The sequence below is a fragment of the Perca flavescens genome, chromosome 14, assembly GCF_004354835.1.
Source record: "Perca flavescens isolate YP-PL-M2 chromosome 14, PFLA_1.0, whole genome shotgun sequence".
NCBI classification, from domain to species: domain Eukaryota; kingdom Metazoa; phylum Chordata; class Actinopteri; order Perciformes; family Percidae; genus Perca; species Perca flavescens.
The window spans coordinates 17,760,791-17,781,996 of NC_041344.1; the positions used below are offsets into that span (position 1 = coordinate 17,760,791).

Below are 21,206 nucleotides of genomic sequence, written 5' to 3' on the forward strand. Positions count from 1 at the left end.
ACATATGCGCTGAGCCGCTGGTAATAATCTATAGCATCATATCATTAATGATACACACATGCTATGCTTGAATTCAATCATATAATACATTTTGTTTTATGTAAAAAGAAACTATAGTTTTTACTGCACTACAAATATTTCCCTCTGAAATGCAGTGGAGTAGAAGTAGGCTAGGCTACAGTAGCAAAAAATTGAAATACTGAAGTAAAGTACAAGTAGGCCTACCTCAAAACAGTACTTAATTATAGCTACTTGTGTAAATGTATAGTTCTTTTCCACTGATTGTGACAAACTGTGCAGCTTTAATAAAAGTATTTTTGCCCAAATGTCCCTCTGTATTTAGGTTATTTAATTATAGATACTGAGTTTGTGTGTAGTGTAGCTTGGGTTGTGTTTGTAGGTGTCATTTTCATAGACATGTCATTTCGGTATTCATTTTGCTCGTCCAGAAATGCAGTAGATGGGCTCCATTAAAACAAAACATGATCTGGACATCGCTAATTTCAAAACCCTGTCTACGGCCCTGTATACGGTCAGTGTATTAATGTGTGCGCAGTACGTAGCTGTCTCTGTTGAGGGATGGAAGAACCGTCACAATCGCTGTCATCTTTGTGTCAGGGGGGCGCGGCTAACCATCCTTTGGCGGTAATGAGGAGGAGTTAGCTGCTGCAGATTTTTGCTCACTGGACTAAAGTAACCAGCTAAGGTTGGTCCATCGAATCTGAAACACGGCACATGGGTTGCTGATTGCTCCATTGGGGGAAAAAGACGGCACTACAAGGGTAACTAGTTCCTATGATATTTTATTTTGGGTACATTCATAATCTCCAATTCTGTCTGGAGCTAGTAAATGGCACGAAAGCGAAGTGTTTCCATATAGCTAACGTTATATCACAGACTACGTTAGCATCAACAGCATCAAGTATGTTGTAACGTTTTGTTAGCTTTATATCACATTGCAGCACAGCGAATTTAAACGGTTTAGATGGGTAACGTTACCAGTGCTAGCTAGTGAATTAACGTTAACGTAGTGAAACACGCTTTAATTGATTCCTTACTCTCCTCTTGATCAGGTGTCGGGCCAGTGCTAACAAGGCTAGCAATCATCCATCTGGCGCTAATCACTAACCGCAAGAAGTAACGTTAATGTTGGTGTGTTGAGTGGAATGACAGGAGTGGGTGCTTAATAACATTTCTAGTCACACGCGTGCAGTAAACCTTGAAACTCAATGTCCGTGTCCACGTTTCACATCCTGTCTGCGCTCTCACCGTAGTTCAGTTTTAAAACATGTGTCTACCGTCACAGATAACTGCTTCCTCCCATATCCAATAAGTTGTTGCGCTAACAGCAAAGTTTAATAACTTTAACTTTAATAGCAATCAAATCTTAACAGCTGTGCATCCGCAACTAGGCCTTTTTACTAGGTGAATGAGTGAAGTTAGTAAATTAGAGTCAGTTTTTGGTCAGTTGATTAATATCCAGTGGTTTGTTATACTACTTAGCTAGTAGTTATACTACTCTATTAAAATGGAGCACAGAGTGAACTTGGCCATCAGAAATAATGTATGTTTTTGGAAAGCAGAAAGGGGTTACAGTGTGCACCAACACTTTCTGTGACTGTTCAGACAGTTTACTAGTGAATTAGAAGCACTGGATGTAATACATCAGAGCATGCTCTCCAAACAAAGTCAATTTAGCAACTATTCAAATGTATACTAAGAAAAAGGCTAGGATAGTCATTGAAGATCCAAACCACCCGGGTAACCGGCTTTTCCCTCTGTTGAGGTTGGGTAGAAGGTACCGGATATACCAGTCCAGCACTGAGAGGCTTGTGAGGAGCTTCTACCTTCAGGCCACTAGGATCCTAAATCAGGACACTACCTAAGACTGCATTTTCACTGAAAATTATTAACAATGAAAGAAATTAAAATTATTATAGTGTGATTTTTGCGAGGATCTGTACCAATGTACTTAATGTTGTCTGTTTTTGGAAAGACAAAAGCACCACAAACTTGCATGACCACCTTGGAGTTATCAAACCCATGAAAACAACCTTTCTGCCAATGTTCTTTACAGGCTTACAGAAGCGATATGTTTTATTGAAAATGGTTTACTATGGTTAAGAATATGGTAAAATGGATGCCCTATAGCACTAATGCACGTATATTTAGTTACACAGTTGTAGTGTAAACTATCAAGTTTTCTTCCTCAACTTCCAATGTGGGTTTACCTTGTACAGTTGCTTTCACAAAGACAAGTTTATTTAGTTATTTTTAAGTTGTGATAGTCTCTGTTTTTCAGGGCAGTGCCATCTTTGGAACGTCTGCTCTTCATGAACTGTAACCATTTGGTTTGGCTTGACATCAAGTTTTTTTCAAATTTGTTTCAATTGTTTAATAATGTAAAACCACCTTGATCGTTTGGTGTTGAATTTTATTGGTTGATGTAGTGGCCTTGTCCCTTACTTACTGGTTTTTATATATGCAAAGCACCTCCTAATTCTAAAAAGGCATTCACTCCATCCCTGTTTTTATTTTTCTTACAGATTATCCCAGTGAAAAATTACTCCTCAGATTCAACAATGGCGGTTTAAAACGGGTATAGTCTCCGCCTTCCAGTTACACTCCTACCTCCCTTTCTCTTCTCCTAGTCTACACCCATTTTGTCCAGTATTTTATGTTGCTCTCTTCTTTCTCTTCCTCGTCTCATTGACTTTGACTTGGTTCTGCCAGGAATCAGTCCGTCTTCTTTATCACTCCTCGTTGCTTATTTGTTACTTCCACTGAGTTGAGGCTGAAGACTGTAAATCGCTCAAAATGGTTGCTGAGGTAGACTCAGTGTCTCAGGGCAGCGGTGTGCGGCTGAAGCAGGAGATTTCCCTCCTCCATGGGGTCTGTCTCATCGTGGGAAATATGATAGGCTCCGGTATCTTCGTCTCACCTAAGGTAAGAGTCTCTGCTCTGTTAGCCCAATTTATTTGCCCTGATTTAACTAAAACTTAAAATTTATTTTCATATCAACAAAATGAAAATAGTTTATTGCTCTTTGATTGTAAAATGCATTGTATTATTCAAACATTATTAAATCTGAAATTAGTATTTATTGAGTAATGTTAAGAGTTTATTTCTTAGTCTTGGTGCCATTGTTTGGTCTGCACCAGAGTTCAATTGACAGCTTTCACAGCACCCTTAACAAAATGCCCTTTGAAATTTGTTTTACGCTATATAGTCTCTCCTCATTTCTTGTCCTGCAGGGGGTTCTTAAGTACACAGGCTCGTTTGGCCTGTCCCTGGTAGTGTGGGCCATTGGAGGGATATTTTCAGTGTTTGGAGCGCTATGCTATGCTGAGCTGGGTACTACCATCCGTAAATCTGGTGCTTCCTATGCCTACATCCTGGAGGCTTTTGGAGGTTTCTTGGCTTTTATTCGGTATATAATTCTTTTACTCTTTATTTAATTTTTTTTGTCTGCAGACAAATTGTTTTAACGCATAACAAATGTTCTTTCAAGTCTACCAAACACTTTGCATTGTTTTTATACCGCTCCTGAAAAAAAGACACATTTTATAATCCCACCATAAATTACCCTCACATTACCCTTTCTCAAATGATACAACAAAAAGAAATAGATCAACTGGTGTTGGACCTGAGAGAGAGAAAAATGAGATTTGGCAAGTAGGAGTATGCACGCATATACAGTACAAACCAAAGGGAGTAGGTGCGAAGCCGAAATAAACAAAGAAATAGCTTGCAGGGTGTGAACTATTTTTATTTGTTTATAAAATTAGCTTTGGTACATACATTCTACTGTATGCCTGGTCCCTTTTTGTCAGCTGTTATTGTTACCAAATACAGATGTGATTATCTCTCATTTAAAATTACCGTATTTTCCGCACTATAAGGCGCATTTAAAAGCCTTTAATTTTCTCAAAAAACGACAGTGCGCCTTATATATGGATCTCAAGGATCACTGTCACGTTGACGGGACACTGCGTCGCCGTAACCTCGATAAAACTTCCACTCATTCGCGTTTTTATAACTTTAAAGCATTAAATCTTCAAAATATACAGCCATGCGACACCAATTGAAAGCAAGAGCCTCTAATGATTAATTTAAGCCCACATACAAAGCATAAGATGATTTATAGCCTAGCAGTTACACAACTGGTACAAAGTAACAGAAAATAAAACAATTCAGCTGTAATCTGCGCAGGTGTCGAGAGGGCATCCATACCTGTTTTCGTTGTCCTTTCAGCAACAAAGTGGTATTTTTTGCCCAAAACTTGATTTTCATAAATCCACAAGAGTCCTAGGAAATGTAATATCCAAGATTTATATTCCAAAACGATCTGTTCGCCTCACTATGTTGAAGTTTCTGGCTGAATCACAACGGAAAAACTTGAAACAGTTTTCCATTCCCGCACTTGTTATCGCCGATAGCTTCTCTGCCCAGCTTGCTACTTGATCGATGTAGGCGTCATCGTATTCCCGAGCTTCTAAGCTTTCGATTGGTAGCTCATATTAGCCAATCGTTCAGGTTTGCCTCTGATATGGCCAATGGAAGCGGACAAGCCGATGACATGTTAGGGACCACGTTGAGACGATCGACATTTTCTCGGATCACTTAGATTTAAATGCTATAAGACCCGTCTATCTTTTTAGCCAATGAGCAGACAATTCGATTGATATGCAATATGGGCATGACATTCATTAACATTAACAACGTTACCATGGGAGTGAACTGAGTTGTCAGAACGCTTAATAAAGTTTGACTTTATCTGACTGTTTTGTTGACATTCCCTTTAGCAGAGCTCCATCTAATGGATGTATAACGCAACCCCAGTCAAACGTTTGACTGCAGTATCTTCTATTCTATGCGCCTTATAATCCGGTGCGCCCTATATATGAAAAAAGTTCTAAAATAGGCCGTTGATTGAAGGTGCGCCTTATAGTGCGGAAAATACGGTAACTCCGTGCCCAATTGTCACTTTCATGCTAACATTATTACTTGCAGTGTGTTACCACAATATTTTACATATGTATCCTTTACTTATAATGTAAAAGACCGCAAACAGTATACAGTACAGTATATTGGATACAGTTTCCCCCAGCAACTAGTTAGTCTCTCCGCTGCCATATCCTAACAGCATCTCATCCTTTCAATTAAGTAGTGATTTAAACAGTGGCCTCACACAGTTATGGTATGTCCTTTGCTATATTAACATATTTTCTTTCATGGAAGTGTTAGTTATTGGAGGCAGTTCACGTAACATCAGAGATTATTATTATTATTTAAGCATGTGCAGTACAGAATTTAAAATTGGGAAAGCCATTTTTCCAATGCTAGAGATTCATAAAATAACAATTCATTGTTATATTACTAAAGTTGAACAATAGATGTTATATTTATGAATTATAATTAAGACTTATCACTTCTGTAGATTATGGACGTCGTTGTTGATAGTTGAGCCTGCTTGTCAGGCAGTGATAGCTCTGACCTTCTCCAACTACCTGGTTAAGCCCTTCTACCCCAGCTGTCCAGCGCCCTATGTCGCCGTCCGCCTCATCGCTGCTGTCATCATAGGTAAGTGTGTGTGTGCGCGCGCGTGTGTGTGTGTGTGTTAAATACTGATTGTCTAATGTGCATCATGCAATACAACTGTATAATTGCACTGTTCAGTCTATGCTTAAAGAAGTCATGAAAACCACAGGTCTAAATAAAATCAATCACAGTATGTTCAGGTGTTGGACCTGTTTTCGGTATGGGTTGCTAAATTGCCTTTTCTTTTGCACCCTGCTTGTGTACAGTTGTGTTTACAGTGACGTTTTTATTTAATTTGAGGTAACTAGCTGCTGTAAATTGCATGTTCACCTTCTATGTAACTCCTGTTAAGTCAATTGCAAACTGTTGAATGTTTGAGGAAGAGTTTCTCACAATAGTTGAAAGAGAACTGCCACATGTTTATAAGGAAACGCTGTGTTAAAATGCTCTGTAGTTGTTAAACCAAGCATGCTGCATTTAATTATATAACACACTTCTATGTGGTTAGCCTTGGGTGCTTTTTCAAACATAGCTGCTTAATTTAGTCTTTGTTTCCATAACAATTAGAGGGATTTCTGTGCAGCTACACTTGGATTCTTCTTAATCCTACTGTGCTTAGTGAATGGCTATCGTACAGTTTTGTGATGCATTCAGATAAAGGGCATTTAAGAAGAATAACGGCAATGTAGCTTTCTAACCTGCTGTAAAATCTGTTTTGTTTAGTTTATGATCTATAGTTTAGATCTTTAGCCAAGTCCAAGCTGTGTGACCAGGAAGGGCCTCAAACTCAGTAATGGAAATCCCCTTGGATCAATAGAGTTTGTGCTTTACCACATATAAACAGTGCAAAACCGAATTTTGAAGTTGATAAATGAATTTACTCATGCCCTTATCCCACTTGATAACAAATATTCAGTATATGATTGGATATCTCGGTCCTCTTTTCACTGACTTTCATTATAGAAAATGAATTAGAATTACAGACATTAAACAAATCAAGACATATTTTCTTCAGAAGTTCTTGACTTTAAATTTGAATCTGTGCTTCATCTACTCCCCTCTGCTTGTGTCCACCATGTTAACTGCTGTTTTCTTACTGTTTCTCTCTATCAGGTCTGCTGACTTGTGTGAACTGTATGAAAGTGAAATGGGGTGCTATTCTTCAGGTCATCTCCACTGTAGCCAAGGTCCTAGCTCTCATTGTCATCATTATTACTGGCCTGGTTAAGCTGGGACAAGGTAGGATGTCCTAGAAACTTTGTATTATTCCAACACCACTACTCCGACTTTACTGAAAATTGAAGGGATGAAGCACATGATTGCCATGAATGTTTTTTTTGATTTATTACTAAACTGCTTGTGTATATAAAAGGCCAGGCACACTAGTTATCTGTATATTTATAAAAAATATTGAAGGTATCAGATGGATTAAATATTCAGGAGATATTTAGCCTTGGATGATGACAGCATTTTTTTTTAACACTTCTCATGTAACAACACTGTGTTGGTGTAGGTTTTGACCAGAACTTTGAGGACTCATTCAAAGGCTCCAAACTGGACCCTGGTAACATGGCCTTGGCCCTCTATTCAGCACTCTATTCATACTCGGGCTGGGACACACTCAACTTCATCACGGAGGAGATCAAAAACCCAGAGAGGTATGAGGTCTTGTATTTCAGAAAGATTTTACAACAAGCGTTATTGATTTTCATTCCTGATGGCATTGCTTTTACTTAACCACATAACTGTACTCACCGTAAATCTAGTATTGCATCAATCTGACTTTAAACTAAGTAATTCACGTGTACCAAAAAAAAAAAAAAACCTTGCCCAAAAGTGAATAATGATTTCAGGCCTGTGACACTGACATCCATTGTCATGAAATGTCTTGAGAGGATAATGGTGTCATTTCTTAAGCAAGATGTTGGTGTGTTTTTAGATCCTTTTCAATTTGCTTATAGGCTGGGGTGTGTCACAGATTATGCTATTAACAGCATTCCATATCTGGTCAGTAAACACCTTGAGGACCCCAAGGCCTACTCCATTGTCATGAAATGTCTTGAGAGGATAATGGTGTCATTTCTTAAAGAAGATGTTGGTGTGTTTTATAGATCCTTTTCAGTTTGCTTATAGGCTGGGGTGTGTCACAGATTATGCTATTAACAGCATTCCATATATGGTCAGTAAACACCGTGAGGACCCCAAGGCCTACTCCATTGTCATGAAATGTCTTGAGAGGATAATGGTGTCATTTCTTAAGCAAGATGTTGGTGTGTTTTTAAATCCTTTTCAGTTTGCTTATAGGCAGGTATGTGTCACAGATTATGCTATTAACAGCATTCCATATCTGGTCAGTAAACATCGGCCGATGCCGATACACGTAAAAACGCAAATATCGGCCTGATATATCGGCTGGCCGATAACATCGTCTATCCATACCTGCAAACTAGTCGCTTTTCGGGGGAAAATTGTCGTTTTGAATGGGAAAATGTCATCCACGTGAATTGTGTAGATCCGAAGAGTTTTTATTTGGGGGGGGTCCGAGACCCGGTGCTAATACGGCCCCATTGCCTTAATGACCGTTATCTACTGGACCGAATTGCAACGCAGATTTTGGCGCCTTATTTAGGTGCCACTGAAAAGCCTGCGTTGTGATGCTCCGAAAATGGACGTTAGAGGCAATAAATAGTGTCACCTTTTTCAGCCCTTCTGAGTTTGCAGGTATGTCTACCACTAGGCTCCACACTGACAATTGTATTATTAAATTCTCAAATGATACAGAAATCCTCGGCCTTATGCACAAAGATAGAAGCCCAGCAGCGTATCATACGGAAATTGAGGAATTTGTCTAGTGGTGTGACAACAATTATCTTGTGCTAATTGTGACCAAGACTGAGGAGATGGTGTTTGACCCAAAGGCCATAGGCGACACCAGGCCTTTAGTGATCAACAACTTACCCATTACTCAGGTTAGCTCTTACAAGTACCTTGGTGTACATATCGATAATGCACTCGGCTGGAAGGACCACGTGAATACTCTCTGTTCCAGACTTCAACAGAGTATGCATTTTCTACGAAGACTTAGTGTATGGAGTCGAACAAAAATGTATGTTGTTGTTCTATCATGCAATACTAGAGAGTATTCTAAAATATGGTATCGCAGCCTGGTATGGTAACCTGACAGTACAGTCCAAATCACAGATTGCCCGTCAGGTACAGACAGCTATGAAGATTTATGGGGGTCAGGGGAAATGTGTCATTTGTGCAATTCGTAGGCTATTGGTGTTGTAGCAATTATTTTTCTCAGCTCTCTTCAGTAAATATTTAAGACACAATTGAGAGCCTTGAGTTGATGAAAACTACTTTTCTCATTTTCAGGAATCTGCCCTTGGCCATTGCTATTTCCATGCCCATTGTCACTGTGATCTACATCTTGACAAACGTAGCTTACTACGTTGTCATGGATGCAGACAAAGTGCTCAGCAGCGAAGCCGTTGCTGTGGTGAGTAACTTTAGTGCATTTTCCTACACTGCACTACAGAAGCTGCATATGAGCAGAAAACAAATCCAGCAGTATGTGTGCATCCTGATATTTATTTGACATTTATTGAAGAGGAGTAACCCCTTGAGATGAACCATCTCGTTTTCGAGGGGGTCCTCTATATCTACCCATAAACTCTATTAGTACTGTACATCACAGGGCTTATCCAAATTGACAGCATCTGCTCAGCCTCATTGGGGCAGCAGGTTTTGATCTTTACTTCCTGTCTTCTGCTGTCATCTCTTTTAGTCTGGCTGGCACTAGTGTCTGGCTCAATACTCACTTTGGTTATCTGTGACTGCAGGAGTCTAGATGATGGCAGGAACCTCATTTAGCTAAAGAGGTTAGCGCCCCACACAGGAACATGGGGAAGTTGATGATGTGATTAGTCCATTGGAGAAGGAAGAGTTGTAGTGGTATTTGATCATATTTAGTACTCATTCTAATGGTTTACTAATGTTCCAACAGGCCACAGGCTGTGTGCTCTCTTGAATTTAAGACAGCAAATATTTCTGCAAACCTTGTCCCATGGGCCCCTTGCGCTGCTTGGCCTTAGCACCTCATCACTGCACTCAAAGTTCAGTTACTGTAAAACACATCCTTACAAAGAATCCTGACTAAAGAATCGTATACAGCTTCTTTGAGTTTCAAGAGGTGTTACTCTAATTTGCACGCAACGTTTTAGTTAATGAAATTGTATGACGACCTATCAGTGCTGAGGTGCACTTTTGATTCTCTGGTATCCACCTGTCGAGTCGATCTCTGACTTCTGATCATGTGCAGACAGACAAATAGCACTTGTCCAAGAACTGTTTTTAAGTACATAGTAACAATGGAAATCAATTCTTACCAGTGTATCTTGATTGGGAATCAAATTAATGCAAAGAAAGTTACTTTATGAACTTGACTTTAAGATTTGTAATTGTTTGTTTATTTATTTATTTATTTATTTATTTACTGTAAACAAAAGAAAAATGTGTGAATCTGTCATTATTGCACAATTCCTCCAAGTACCTAACCTAACTGAGATGTAACCCTAACACTTTGCGTATACAGTACAAACAAAATGGTCCAAAACCAGATGCCACAGCAGGACATTTGTAACCTTTACATTTTTCTCATCCACATCCACTCAAAACGTAACGTTAGCCTACTACCCTTTGGCCGGCTCCCAAGCCCAAACACGTGTGTGCGCGTGCCTATTATTTTGTTTCCGGTCTAGCTAGATCCGATGTGGTGTTGTAGTTTTTCTAACGTTACTAGTTGTTGCAACAGCATGTGAAAAAAACTACAAAGTTTGCTAGGCCAAAAAGAACATTAATCTCGCAATAAAAATATTGTTAAAATATATATATTATAATATATTGTTAAAATGGGTTTGCGTTAACGCCGTTAATAACGCGTTTAACTGACAGCGCTAGTAAACCAGAATAACCTAAATCCACTTCAGTCACTTAGCTTTTTCTCAGCCAAAGACCCCAAATGGTACAGCACTACAACATTTTGCCAAATCTCTTTGTTGCAGAGGTAATTTCTACTGTTATCTCTCCCCTATTTGTTGCTTTCATTCATAACTGGTTGAGATTACCAGAGGTTACAAGTGGCCAGTGTTGGTAGTTTTTTAAGAACTACACTGACCTACACTTGGGGGGTGTTAACATATTTAGATCAGTAAGTTAAAATATCTTTTAATTATTGGCGCAAATCAGTATGCTTATAAGTCACATTATTACTAATCCTATGATTTGAGTTGTGTTTTACAGATTTAAATATGGAACATCAGAGTAATCAACGGCTTATACTGTTATTTGCGAACACTCTTATCCTGCGTTTTAACATTAAGGGCCAATGATCTTACTAATAAATCCATGTGAGCAAGAAGAAACTTTGTTGGATGGCTCCGCAGACATTTGCAGATGAGGTGCTGGGCTGGGGTCGATGGCTGATCCCTCTGTCTGTGGCCATTTCCTGCTACGGAGGCCTCAACTCCTCCATCATCGCTGCCTCCAGGTCATTACATAAAAGCACACCTGAATGCAGATATATGCTATTCTACAAAATCCTATTTCTGCCTGTAATGTTTTGAATTTTAAGATGTGTTTTCACTGTTTTGTTTCTCCTGCAGGTTGTTTTTTGTTGGTTCCAGAGAAGGCCACCTGCCTAATGTGCTGTGCATGATTCACATAAAGCGTTTCACACCAATTCCTGCCCTGCTTTTCAACGTTAGTATCACATATTTTGTATGTGTCTTGAAATCAAATTGTGTATTTGGTTGTTTTGATTAACTCTGGATGCTTGAATCCCTGAGGCCTGTACTACGAATCAAGATCAACATGCCCTGGATTTCTTTCAGTTACCCGGCTTCACCTAACTTAACAACCGCGGTCCTGCATAAGCTGTGTCACGACGGTGGTTAACAACTAGTTCAATCAACCCCGGGTTTCCCAATCCAGCGGAGCGCACGTTCACTTAAAAGAGGCGGTGTTTGCGCATCGTGACCAATCACAAACACCTACCAGAGACGCATATTTTACATAAGAAGAGCAAACTATAATTCTACATAAATATGAAGAACACCGACACGGTTTAACAGGCAAAACGCAATACAGTCGCTGCTTTCTAAAACAGGAAGGAAAGCTGTCGGCTATAAAATAGCCGACGCTGATAAGCTTATCAATAGGCCTGTCACTTCCCCATTAGTCAGGCACTAGATCTGACCATAATTACACTTTTGCTTTCCATAAACTGTCGTTGCTTTAGCCTATTATCAGTTGCAACCCCAGCAGTGGTGAGCGATCGTGAGAAAAAATAAAAAACATAATTCAAACCGATGTGCGCTCAAAAAGCTAACAAAGATACACAATTCCCTCCACTGAAAATCTATATATTTCATAAAGACACCCATCGGGGAATGTTAATGGGGTTGTCGGTCTCTAAATGTTTTAACTTTTATGAGCGCATCTCTCTCTCTCTCTCTCTCTCTCTCTCTCTCTCTCTCTCCCCCGCACACCAAGCTCCACCGGATCTTCAAAGAACGGTGACGTCGTTATTAATCGAGTATTGATTGGTCAGTATGCGGTGCTTTTACACCGGTTGATCTCTAATCTCCAACATAACCTGCTCCCGACCAGGTTAGGTGTTCAGCATAAGTTACCACGGTGATTTAACCCGGTAACAAGTGATCCACCGTTGTGATACAAAAAACCCTGGGTTGAACCTGAAGTTACCTCGTTAACGCCAAATCTTTCTTCGTAGTAACAGGCCTCTGGTGTGTGCTTTTTACCAAACTCAATGTTTTTGTGTGTTTTGTGATCTTCATTTTCAGGGTGGCATGTCTCTGTTCTTCCTGTCTGTGCCTGATGTTTTCCAGTTGATCAACTACTTCAGTTTCAACTACTGGTTGTTTATCGGCCTGTCAATAGCCAGCCTGATCTACCTTCGCGTCAAAGCTCCTGATATGCACCGACCTGTAAAGGTAAAGAACCGATACAGCAGGGGTGCTGACGCGCATGTTTAAGAATCATAGTGACTGTGCCTTCCAGGCACACATGAGTTTCCCTGCATCAGTGTAGTAGGAAATATGCAGACACATGAAATTAAAGTCAGACAAATACAGTAAACCATCAGAAATGTTCACTAAAGCCTCTTTCACACAAAGTTCCCGGTAAATTACTGGGATAACATGTTTTATTGGCCAAGTGTGCTTTTGCATACAAGGAACTTTGACTCTGGTTTTCAGCAGCTTCTAGTATCAATCAAAACAGAAAAAGTACCTGTATATATCACTTAAAACAGAAAAGAAAATGAAGGGGATTCAATAATAATAAATGCAATACTGTAGGTAGGCTACAAGTCTGTCTCTTTGCAAAGTGTTCATTATAATCTTCGCTAAAAGTCCCTGGACTGGGACAAAGGACTGACTATAATAGTACTACGAAGGGAGAGGGGACTATTTACAAAGTCTCATGTTTATCTAACAAGTGTCCTTGTTCATGAGAGAGATGACCTGTGGGGGAAGAGCTGTTCCTTTGTCTAACTATAAATGTAGCAGTCTGGCTGAAGAGGTTCTAGACACCTGGAAACATATAAAGTATGGGACTTTCCCCTTGCCATCACCCCTTGCCATGTTAGAAAGATGCATGCTGGGTAAACAGGGCCACCCTTTGTCCAAAGCTGTCATATCATGACATTTCTTAAGACTTAGATGCTGCGGCTGAACAGACAACTACTGTATATAAATAGTAAACATAAAAAGTAAGAAGATACACAAAGTTGCAAACTTTCCTCCAAAGGGATACAGTCAGATAGATAACATGCTATCTAAACTCTTTCAAGCATTTAGACCTGTATTTACTTTTGTTTACCCATCGACAGTGCCTCCATTGCAGGCCATACCAAGTGATGATGATGTTAGAAGCCCATGATGTTTTGATTCAAGATTCTCTTAGTAACCATAGAAGTGACTGCGCTGCAAACTGGCGGAGCAATTTTAAGGCCAATTAGAGCCATGATTAAATCATCAAAGGAATATGGTTCAAACTAATAATGTTTGTTAATGTTATTGTTTTAAGTTTAATCTTACTTTTTTTTTTTTTTTTCCTGGCCTTTTGCTACCCCATTCCTTTTTTTCTACTTCCACTTTACTTACTTTGCCCTTGTCATCCTTCTCTGCCTGTCCTTCCTCCTTTCCCTTTAGCTGTCTTTGTTCTTCCCGATTGTCTACTGCTTGTGCAGCGTATTCCTTGTAGTGGTTCCCCTCTACAGCGACACCATCAACTCTCTGGTGGGAATTGCTGTGGCGCTGTCTGGTGTACCAGTCTACTTCATTTGCATCCACCTGCCACCCAGCTCCAGACCAGCCTTCCTCAGTGAAATGCTCAGTAAGAATCATATCATAGCAGTGGTCATGTTTTTTTTGCAAGACCCTCATTCTGTAGTCTTTGGCTGCTTTTCAAAACAATATTTTCTTTTGCTAGAATCATTTTTAAATGTAGATGCATATTAAAGAGTTCATGACCGTTCAGACCAACATGTCTGTGAAAACGTGGCGGGTGAATGGCCCGAGCAGCTCACTGGTTCAGAGGTTGACTTTTCTTAGCTGTTACGGAGGGTTGAGACAACTCTTTCAGTGTTAAATTACATGCAATTGTACTAAAGTACTGTTGAAATTAAAGCCTGATGATGAGATGGACTGGATTTTTGAGACTGATTTGAGAGTTTAAAAAATCCGATTACGATATAGGCGCATATTAATTTAACATGAACACATAATACAACAAACAATCTTGATACGGAACCCTTGGATTTGTTTTTTGTTTTTTTTTTTATTTAAGAATTGTGACCAAGATACATACTGAGCGGCACATTTCAGAGTTGAAAAATCAACTATGTGCAATAGGCCAGTATCGGCTGATATATTGGCTTGGCTCATTAATAACATCCAAAGTCCTGAGACATAAGCTGTAAAATTTCCCTGTGAATGAATGTGGCTGTGTGATGTTATTATGGATAACCTCTTAAAGTAGCTTACTAGTCTTACTGTAAGTTAGACCAGCTACCACATGTAAAACTCCTTGTCTTAGTGTTAAGAGCTGAAGAGTGATTGAGATTAGTGTTTCAAAGTTCAGTGTAATATTGAGCCCCCATTCTGTAAAGGGTTCTGTAGTGCATGTATAAAACCTGAAGTTGAAGAATTCCCCCAATTAAATAATTTAATGCTGAAATGTTTAAATTAGAAATGCTTTAGGCCGTTTGAAAGCGGATATCTCTGAGTTTAACCCTTGTTTTTTTTTGTTTGTCACTTCAGATAAGATCTCTCTGTACACCCAAAAACTGTGCATGTGTTGTGTGGCCTCGCCTGATATCGACCTGGACAATATAGACCCAGACAAGATGGAATGATTGAGCAACAAAGGCCTTGTGTGAAATGCTTTATGGAGGGATGGGAGAGGAAGAATGAACACAAAGGAAGCTGTGAGCTGCAGACAATCAGGAAGTACAGTCTGATCAATTAAAGAAGAATGAAGAAACTGGAGAGGTGAGCTCAACACACCTCTCCCCTCACACATGAGCCATATGTATAAAGGAGAAGGCTTTTGCTCTGAATGAATAGTGTACATGATAACCCTCCAACAACTTAGTGAAAGCTGAGCACATTCACATGTTTACACAATGCAGTGTTGGCTGTGCAATTCCCTCCACACTTCTGCAACACACACACACACACACACACACACACACACACACACACACACACACACACACACACACACACACACACACAAAAGCAAGCAAGCTGACGGAAAACCTTAGGGGGACACTGCGACAAATGGAAAATAACAACCCGATCCAGAATGTACTGACTCAGCAAAGATGCCTGAGGTGATTTATTTACAAATAGGAAGTTGTTACAGAAAACACACAGAGGTGGATTTGCTGCCATGCTTTACATGTGTTGCATCACATGGATGGATGGTTAAAACCTTGTGACCCTTTTTAAAATGATGCTTGTGACTCCTCAATCACAGGTTGCAAACGGTGATTTTTTTTTTTTTTCTTCTTATTTGAACTTTTTAGGGGCCTTAAGATCGTAAAATGAATAAGTAATTCACAAGCAAAAAAAAAAAACTGATTAGAAAAAAGTCTCAGCATTTTCATGTTTGATTACACACGACCCAATGGGGTGGGTCTGTGTGTGTGGTACTCATAAATGTATGTTTTTTGGTTGTTGTTTTTTGTAAGAGTTTAAACATCAACTTTATTGGTGAGGCAGCCAGACGATGTCCAAAAATATTGTTTTCAGACTTATTGACAGACCTCTGCAGCAAATTTGCACATCGCATTTGTATTTTCTGTTTTGTTTGACAACTACCTTGGTTATAGAAAGGCTTTATTCTGATCTATTATAGAACTGGACCAAATGGAAAGATGTTTAGAGAGATTATTTACAAAAGTGCTGTTTTTCCTTGCCGTTTGAACAAGCCTGTTCTGATGCGTCTGTTAAATATATGAATATGATGATACATCCGTCACTATATGCTTCCTGCTTTTGTTTCCACCTCAGTAATGCATGTGAAATGTTTTCAATCCTTTGATGCATCAGGGCTGTATTTGATTTATGGTGCCTTCTAGTGGTAGCTAATAATAACTTCCAGGGATAAGCAATGAGAAAGTATCATTCCAGTCCATCTACAATGTTCATTTTTTTGTTTATGCTGTTGTCATATTGTCACCTTGTTCTCTCTTTTCAAACAAACACAAACTGGTGAGAGGAATGTAACTGTAATGTAAGTGTTGGATATATAAAAAAATGTTTTAAACATATGTGATTGTTTCTAGATTTAACAAATGTACCTGCCAGACTCCTAGGTAATGTTTGTCTTCAGTATGCAGTCTTTGTTGAAACAAGCCTCAGGATCAACCATGCTGATGGGCACATGTTGCTGATATTTATGATCTTTATTTTTTTAGCCGCTCGTCTTTAGAGTTTGTATCAGAAATGGGAGATGTAATGTAATTGTTGCCTTGTGAATATATCACCAACTTGGACCATTTAGTCACCGTGCATAGCCAAAGGTCTTAAACAAGCTGATAGTTGGACCATCTTTCTGCTCACAGAGTGCAGTGGGTCCGTAGCAAAATGTCTACTTTTTAGTGAGAAAATTATAGCTGTAGTGTGCTGAACTACAGATAGAAATGAGTCAAACTTTGGTGTTTGTACAATAGTCCTTATGAGCTGTATGTGCCTTCTGTTAGTGTGGTCTGCCAAAACCCCTGTCTATTTTTGATATTGTAACGTACGTAGCTCTTGAGCACAATCATTGACTCGTGGGTTTGCCAAATGTTTTTCAGGTGGTTGAGCAGCTTCACATCTTAGCAAAGGTCAGTTAACTCTCAACTAGACATAATCGGGCCTTTAGATTGAACCATATGCAGTGTCTTGAGTCAAGCACTTTCACAACACCAGCCAATAGAAGCACACAGATATCTGTTTAATGTTGCTTTCTCTCTGTCATCATTTAAACACAGTTTTGTGTGTGTTGTGTGTGAAGAAAACTACCATATATCTGCAGTAAACCATTTAAATGTATTTTCATATATTGCCATGTTATGAACTCGTATATACTTACATGACTTGAATGTTGCAGTATATTTGATGTGTTACATTGGGTACCAAATACTGAATGTGTGTTTTTGTGCTTGGGTCATGTTTGACAAAGTTGTATATTTGTAGAATTGTTTAAGTGCTTGCTTTGTTGACTGTTTTTTTATTTAAACCAAATGGCAAGAGATACCATATAGTGAAGTGCTGAGCCAGAATGTTGCTGTGTTTTAATTTGAATAAAGTACAGAATGTTTTAGTGACTCTGACTGTTCTTATTCACTGTCCTCTACGTAGGCTTGTCTTGACCCTCTGGTTGTAGTGGGCAGCTCACAGCCACTAGAGGTCATGCTCTTGTAACACTTCATGAAATCCTGTCAAACTGCAGTTTAGTGATCTGTCTCTGTTGATTTAGCTCCAGATACCTTTTTTGTTTTTGTAAATAGGTTGCTATAAATTGCATTGAAGCGGTCAACCAAAGTTATTTTAAAGTTTAACAGAATTTGTTTCTATATTCCCATGTTTGTTTTTTTTGCAGATTAAAAAACAATCCTATGAAAGCAAACTAAATAATGCAGTACAAAATATCTTGTTGTGATAGTAACATAGCAGTTCTTCAGTAAAAGATTGGCATAATCTTGTAAAGTGTGGACTACATAATTTAGTAACATAGTATAGTAAATTTATTATAAATATTATAGTATATATGAGTATTATAGTAGGGGAAATCTGTATAATTCCTGACCGTGTATCTTGAATGTAATATATTGTCAACATGTTGGATTTTATATTTAAACTTCTTTTTTGTGAACAAAATAATCAGATTATAACCAGTGTTCCATTCCATAGCTACACAATTCCAACAGTCAGTATTCAGGGCGGCAGTGAATTAAAGACCAACATAGCTGTAAGAGGAGGTTCATTAGACTGCCAAAGTTAGATGATGACTTGATGCTGTATATTTCTAGTATGTACACACAGAAACTGTCATGGTGTCTTTGACTGCCCATCTTCCTTCCAGCCTCCTCAGGTAGCTGGCCAATCCCCACCTCCTCTCTATCAATCCACCTTGCCTCCCCAGGGGCTCCGTGCACAGGCATCACATTTCAGCATGGTGTGCACTCTTCACTTCAGATGCTGCCCTTCGATAGGCACTCATTCCTGGGGAGAGGCCTGCCTCTGTCCCTCCCCAGAAGTGGAGGGAGTTGGGTTCCACTGACTCATGCATAAAAGATATAGCAGTGGAGAGGCAATGCAGCCGAGCACCATGACAGCTACTGTAACAGCTCTCTCCCAGAAAGTGCAGGACGGGCTGCAGAAAGTGAATTATTAGCTTTAAAAGGTCCAGGCTGCTTAGGGTGGTACTTGGCACCCCTAATGCTCTGGAGGGAGTATCTGTCCTGGAGTATCTGGATGGGCAGAAGCACCGGGGTGCTGCTCTTCAATGGGTGAGTGGCCATCACACACTGGCACCAGCTTGGCATCATGGAGCTGCCTCGACGCCTGAACTGGATACGAAACCGACCCTGGAGGCCTCATGTTCGCCGCAGAGCGTTCAACCGTAAGTGTCTGTGGATTGAGAGAATTTTAGTCCTAGTACTAGTTTTCTACTAGTTTGGCTTTTCTCGGCCCTCATTTGTTTTTCTTTCAAAATGTCTGTCTCCTGGGTTTACCTTAATTGTCTAACTTCTGTCGTGAAACTGAGAAGCTCCTAGTGAAGTCATCGGTCTTGTCAAATGAAGTGTGGATAGTGACTCCGATGGACTGTTGCTGCTGCTCTGAAATCCTTACGTGCTTTTATCTATTATTTCTGATGGTACTTGACTTTAAGCAGGTAAATATAATGCACATCCTCCAAGTTTTGTGTTTTAAATTAGTAATTAGACTCAGTTAGTGGTACTCTCTTTTTCCAACCCACAGGCGCCATTTACATCCCCCACAGTAGACTAGGTGTTGGATAAGATTGATGTTGAGGGTAGAAATGTCTCAGTTTTTGAGTAAAATTATAGACCAGGTTATATGTAGTTTTATGACATAACTCCCTCTTATAGCTTCTGCATTTAAAATTTGGACCCATTCCTAAACTGGTGATTTTGCAAACATCACACCTGGTTAATGGCAATTTTATCAGGTAGGGTCAAATAAGATGGAAGTGTCTCTAGTTGTAGTACAAGTAGTCTCGCATTGCCAGACCTATCTCCAAAATTCTGTAGAGTAAGGTTTGGCTCCTCCACACATACATTCTAGAATAAGGGAGAAAAAAAGAATGCTCTGGGTATTTGCATTTCTTTAAACCAATCACAATCGTCTTAGGCGGCGCTAATTTCTGTACGCAAAGACGATGGCTCTGCAAAATGGTCTCGGGAAGGAATTTGTTTTATTGGAACGTTTGCACCCTGCAAAGAAAACGCCACACTCAATATTAAATGAAGTAAACCGTTCACACAATACAGTAACGTGAGCTATATGGATTAGCTGGAAACATGGTTAAACGTAATTTGCTTTTACCAGTCTATCGGCGTATGTATTTTGTCCATAGCAATCCCGCCCATCGGTCCAAAAATGTCCCAGTTGGATAGTAAATGCTGTAAACATATTCTTTGTAAATCTTTACAATCATTCACTGAAAGAACCAAGCAGGCCTGCCTTATTGCACGATCCAAATTTTCTTCAAAACTTGCCATTTTTAGCGTAAGTTTGTTTCCTGTAGCAAAGGAATTTTGAGAATGGCAACATGTCAGGCTTTATCCTGGAAATATACTTCCGTTGATCCAGACTATAATACAAGTAGCTATTAGTGAAGTACTTCTGGATGATTAAGACTTATTCTTACACATTAACTTGGAAACTTTTTAATAAATCCCATCAGCAACAACGTTTGGCACACACACACACACACACACACACATACACACACATATATATATATATATATATTTATATATATGCTGGTCAGCTGACACTGAAGTCAATTTGATCAGACTTAATCAGAGAATGTTTAATTGAAATAGCATCTGTGTTGATTGTGTAGGATCAGATTGTAGGAAGAATGGATTACAGCACTCTGGCTGTGCCAAGGGTCTAGTGGTGTAATATTTGGATCGGGTGTTTCTTACAAACCTATAATGTCCCGGGGAAAAAAACATTTATTTTTCGGTGCCTTTTAAAAAGATTTTTGATGATCAATATGAACTTTGTTGTTACATATGCAAAGAGAGAACGTGTGTAGTGTTAATTGCTTACATTAGGAGTGAGGATCGATTGAAACCTTGTGCACACACTAGCTGCTATTGTCTGAATGTTGCTGAGCTGAAAGGTCTGTTTCTCTGGTAGTAAACATGTTCCCTCCAGCCGTATTAATCTGACAGGCAGCAGCAGCAGCAGCATTGCTTGGAAGCCAATGTTTCAACTAAGGTTGAAGGTTTTGATTATTTCCTCAGAAGTGTTTGAGTGGCTTTTTCACTGCTGATTATCTCAGTATTTATTAATAAGAGAGCATAGAGTGTAGTTTTTTTTAAACTAGCGGCCACTACAGAGTAGATGCCTTGAGCGTATAATAATTGGATTTAATATTTTTTATAGCACTTCAGAACAAAGATACACTTAACACTTTAGCTTTTATAGGAACCGCTCTGTCAAGCACAACAGATATGAATCTATTAAAGTTGTACTCGACTAAAACAGGAAGTTGAAAGAAGCTACAGTTAAAAGTCATCCTGTAAATGGTACCCTAAAAATCACTAGGGCACTTTGACCAGCTAACAGAAAACAATAATGTTCCTCTGAGTGGTTAACTTGTGTTTTGTGTTATAATGCACATTATGAGGGTGATATTTACTGTCCTTCATAAAGCCTTGTTGTCATGCTTGTGCAGATAAACTGTAGTTATACTCAGGCTGTCGAGGGAGGAGTGTTTTTATTGACCCATATTTTGTCTTCCTTTCTTGCAGGAACAAGATATTTGATTGCAATTTATCTTAAATTCATATCTGCAAGTGAGGTGAGGTGACTCACTTTAACAGC

General features: G+C 39.2%; 1 protein-coding gene across 1 annotated transcript; it reads left to right on the forward strand.

Annotated features, from left to right (window-relative positions):
* The first annotated feature begins 570 nt into the window (after nt 1-570).
* Nucleotides 571-17,446, forward strand: si:dkeyp-120h9.1 (Y+L amino acid transporter 2-like). The gene is made up of 13 exons (XM_028597230.1): nt 571-782; nt 2,547-2,599; nt 2,734-2,946; nt 3,255-3,430; nt 5,441-5,583; nt 6,655-6,780; nt 7,055-7,199; nt 8,920-9,043; nt 10,989-11,092; nt 11,208-11,304; nt 12,408-12,557; nt 13,779-13,962; nt 14,889-17,446. Exons 3-13 carry the CDS (start codon nt 2,818-2,820, stop codon nt 14,981-14,983), a joined length of 1,473 nt encoding a protein of 490 aa, XP_028453031.1. The 5' UTR covers nt 571-782; nt 2,547-2,599; nt 2,734-2,817; the 3' UTR covers nt 14,984-17,446.
* The last annotated feature ends 3,760 nt before the right edge of the window (nt 17,447-21,206 follow it).

Excerpts from the sequence above, each read along its gene's own strand:
- si:dkeyp-120h9.1 (XM_028597230.1), top strand. The coding sequence starts at position 2,818 with ATGGTTGCTGAGGTAGACTCAGTGTCTCAGGGCAGCGGTGTGCGGCTG. Across the intron at positions 5,584-6,654 it reads CATCGCTGCTGTCATCATAG|GTCTGCTGACTTGTGTGAAC; the intron begins GTAAGTGTGTGT and ends TCTCTCTATCAG. Across the intron at positions 11,305-12,407 it reads TTCCTGCCCTGCTTTTCAAC|GGTGGCATGTCTCTGTTCTT; the intron begins GTTAGTATCACA and ends CTTCATTTTCAG.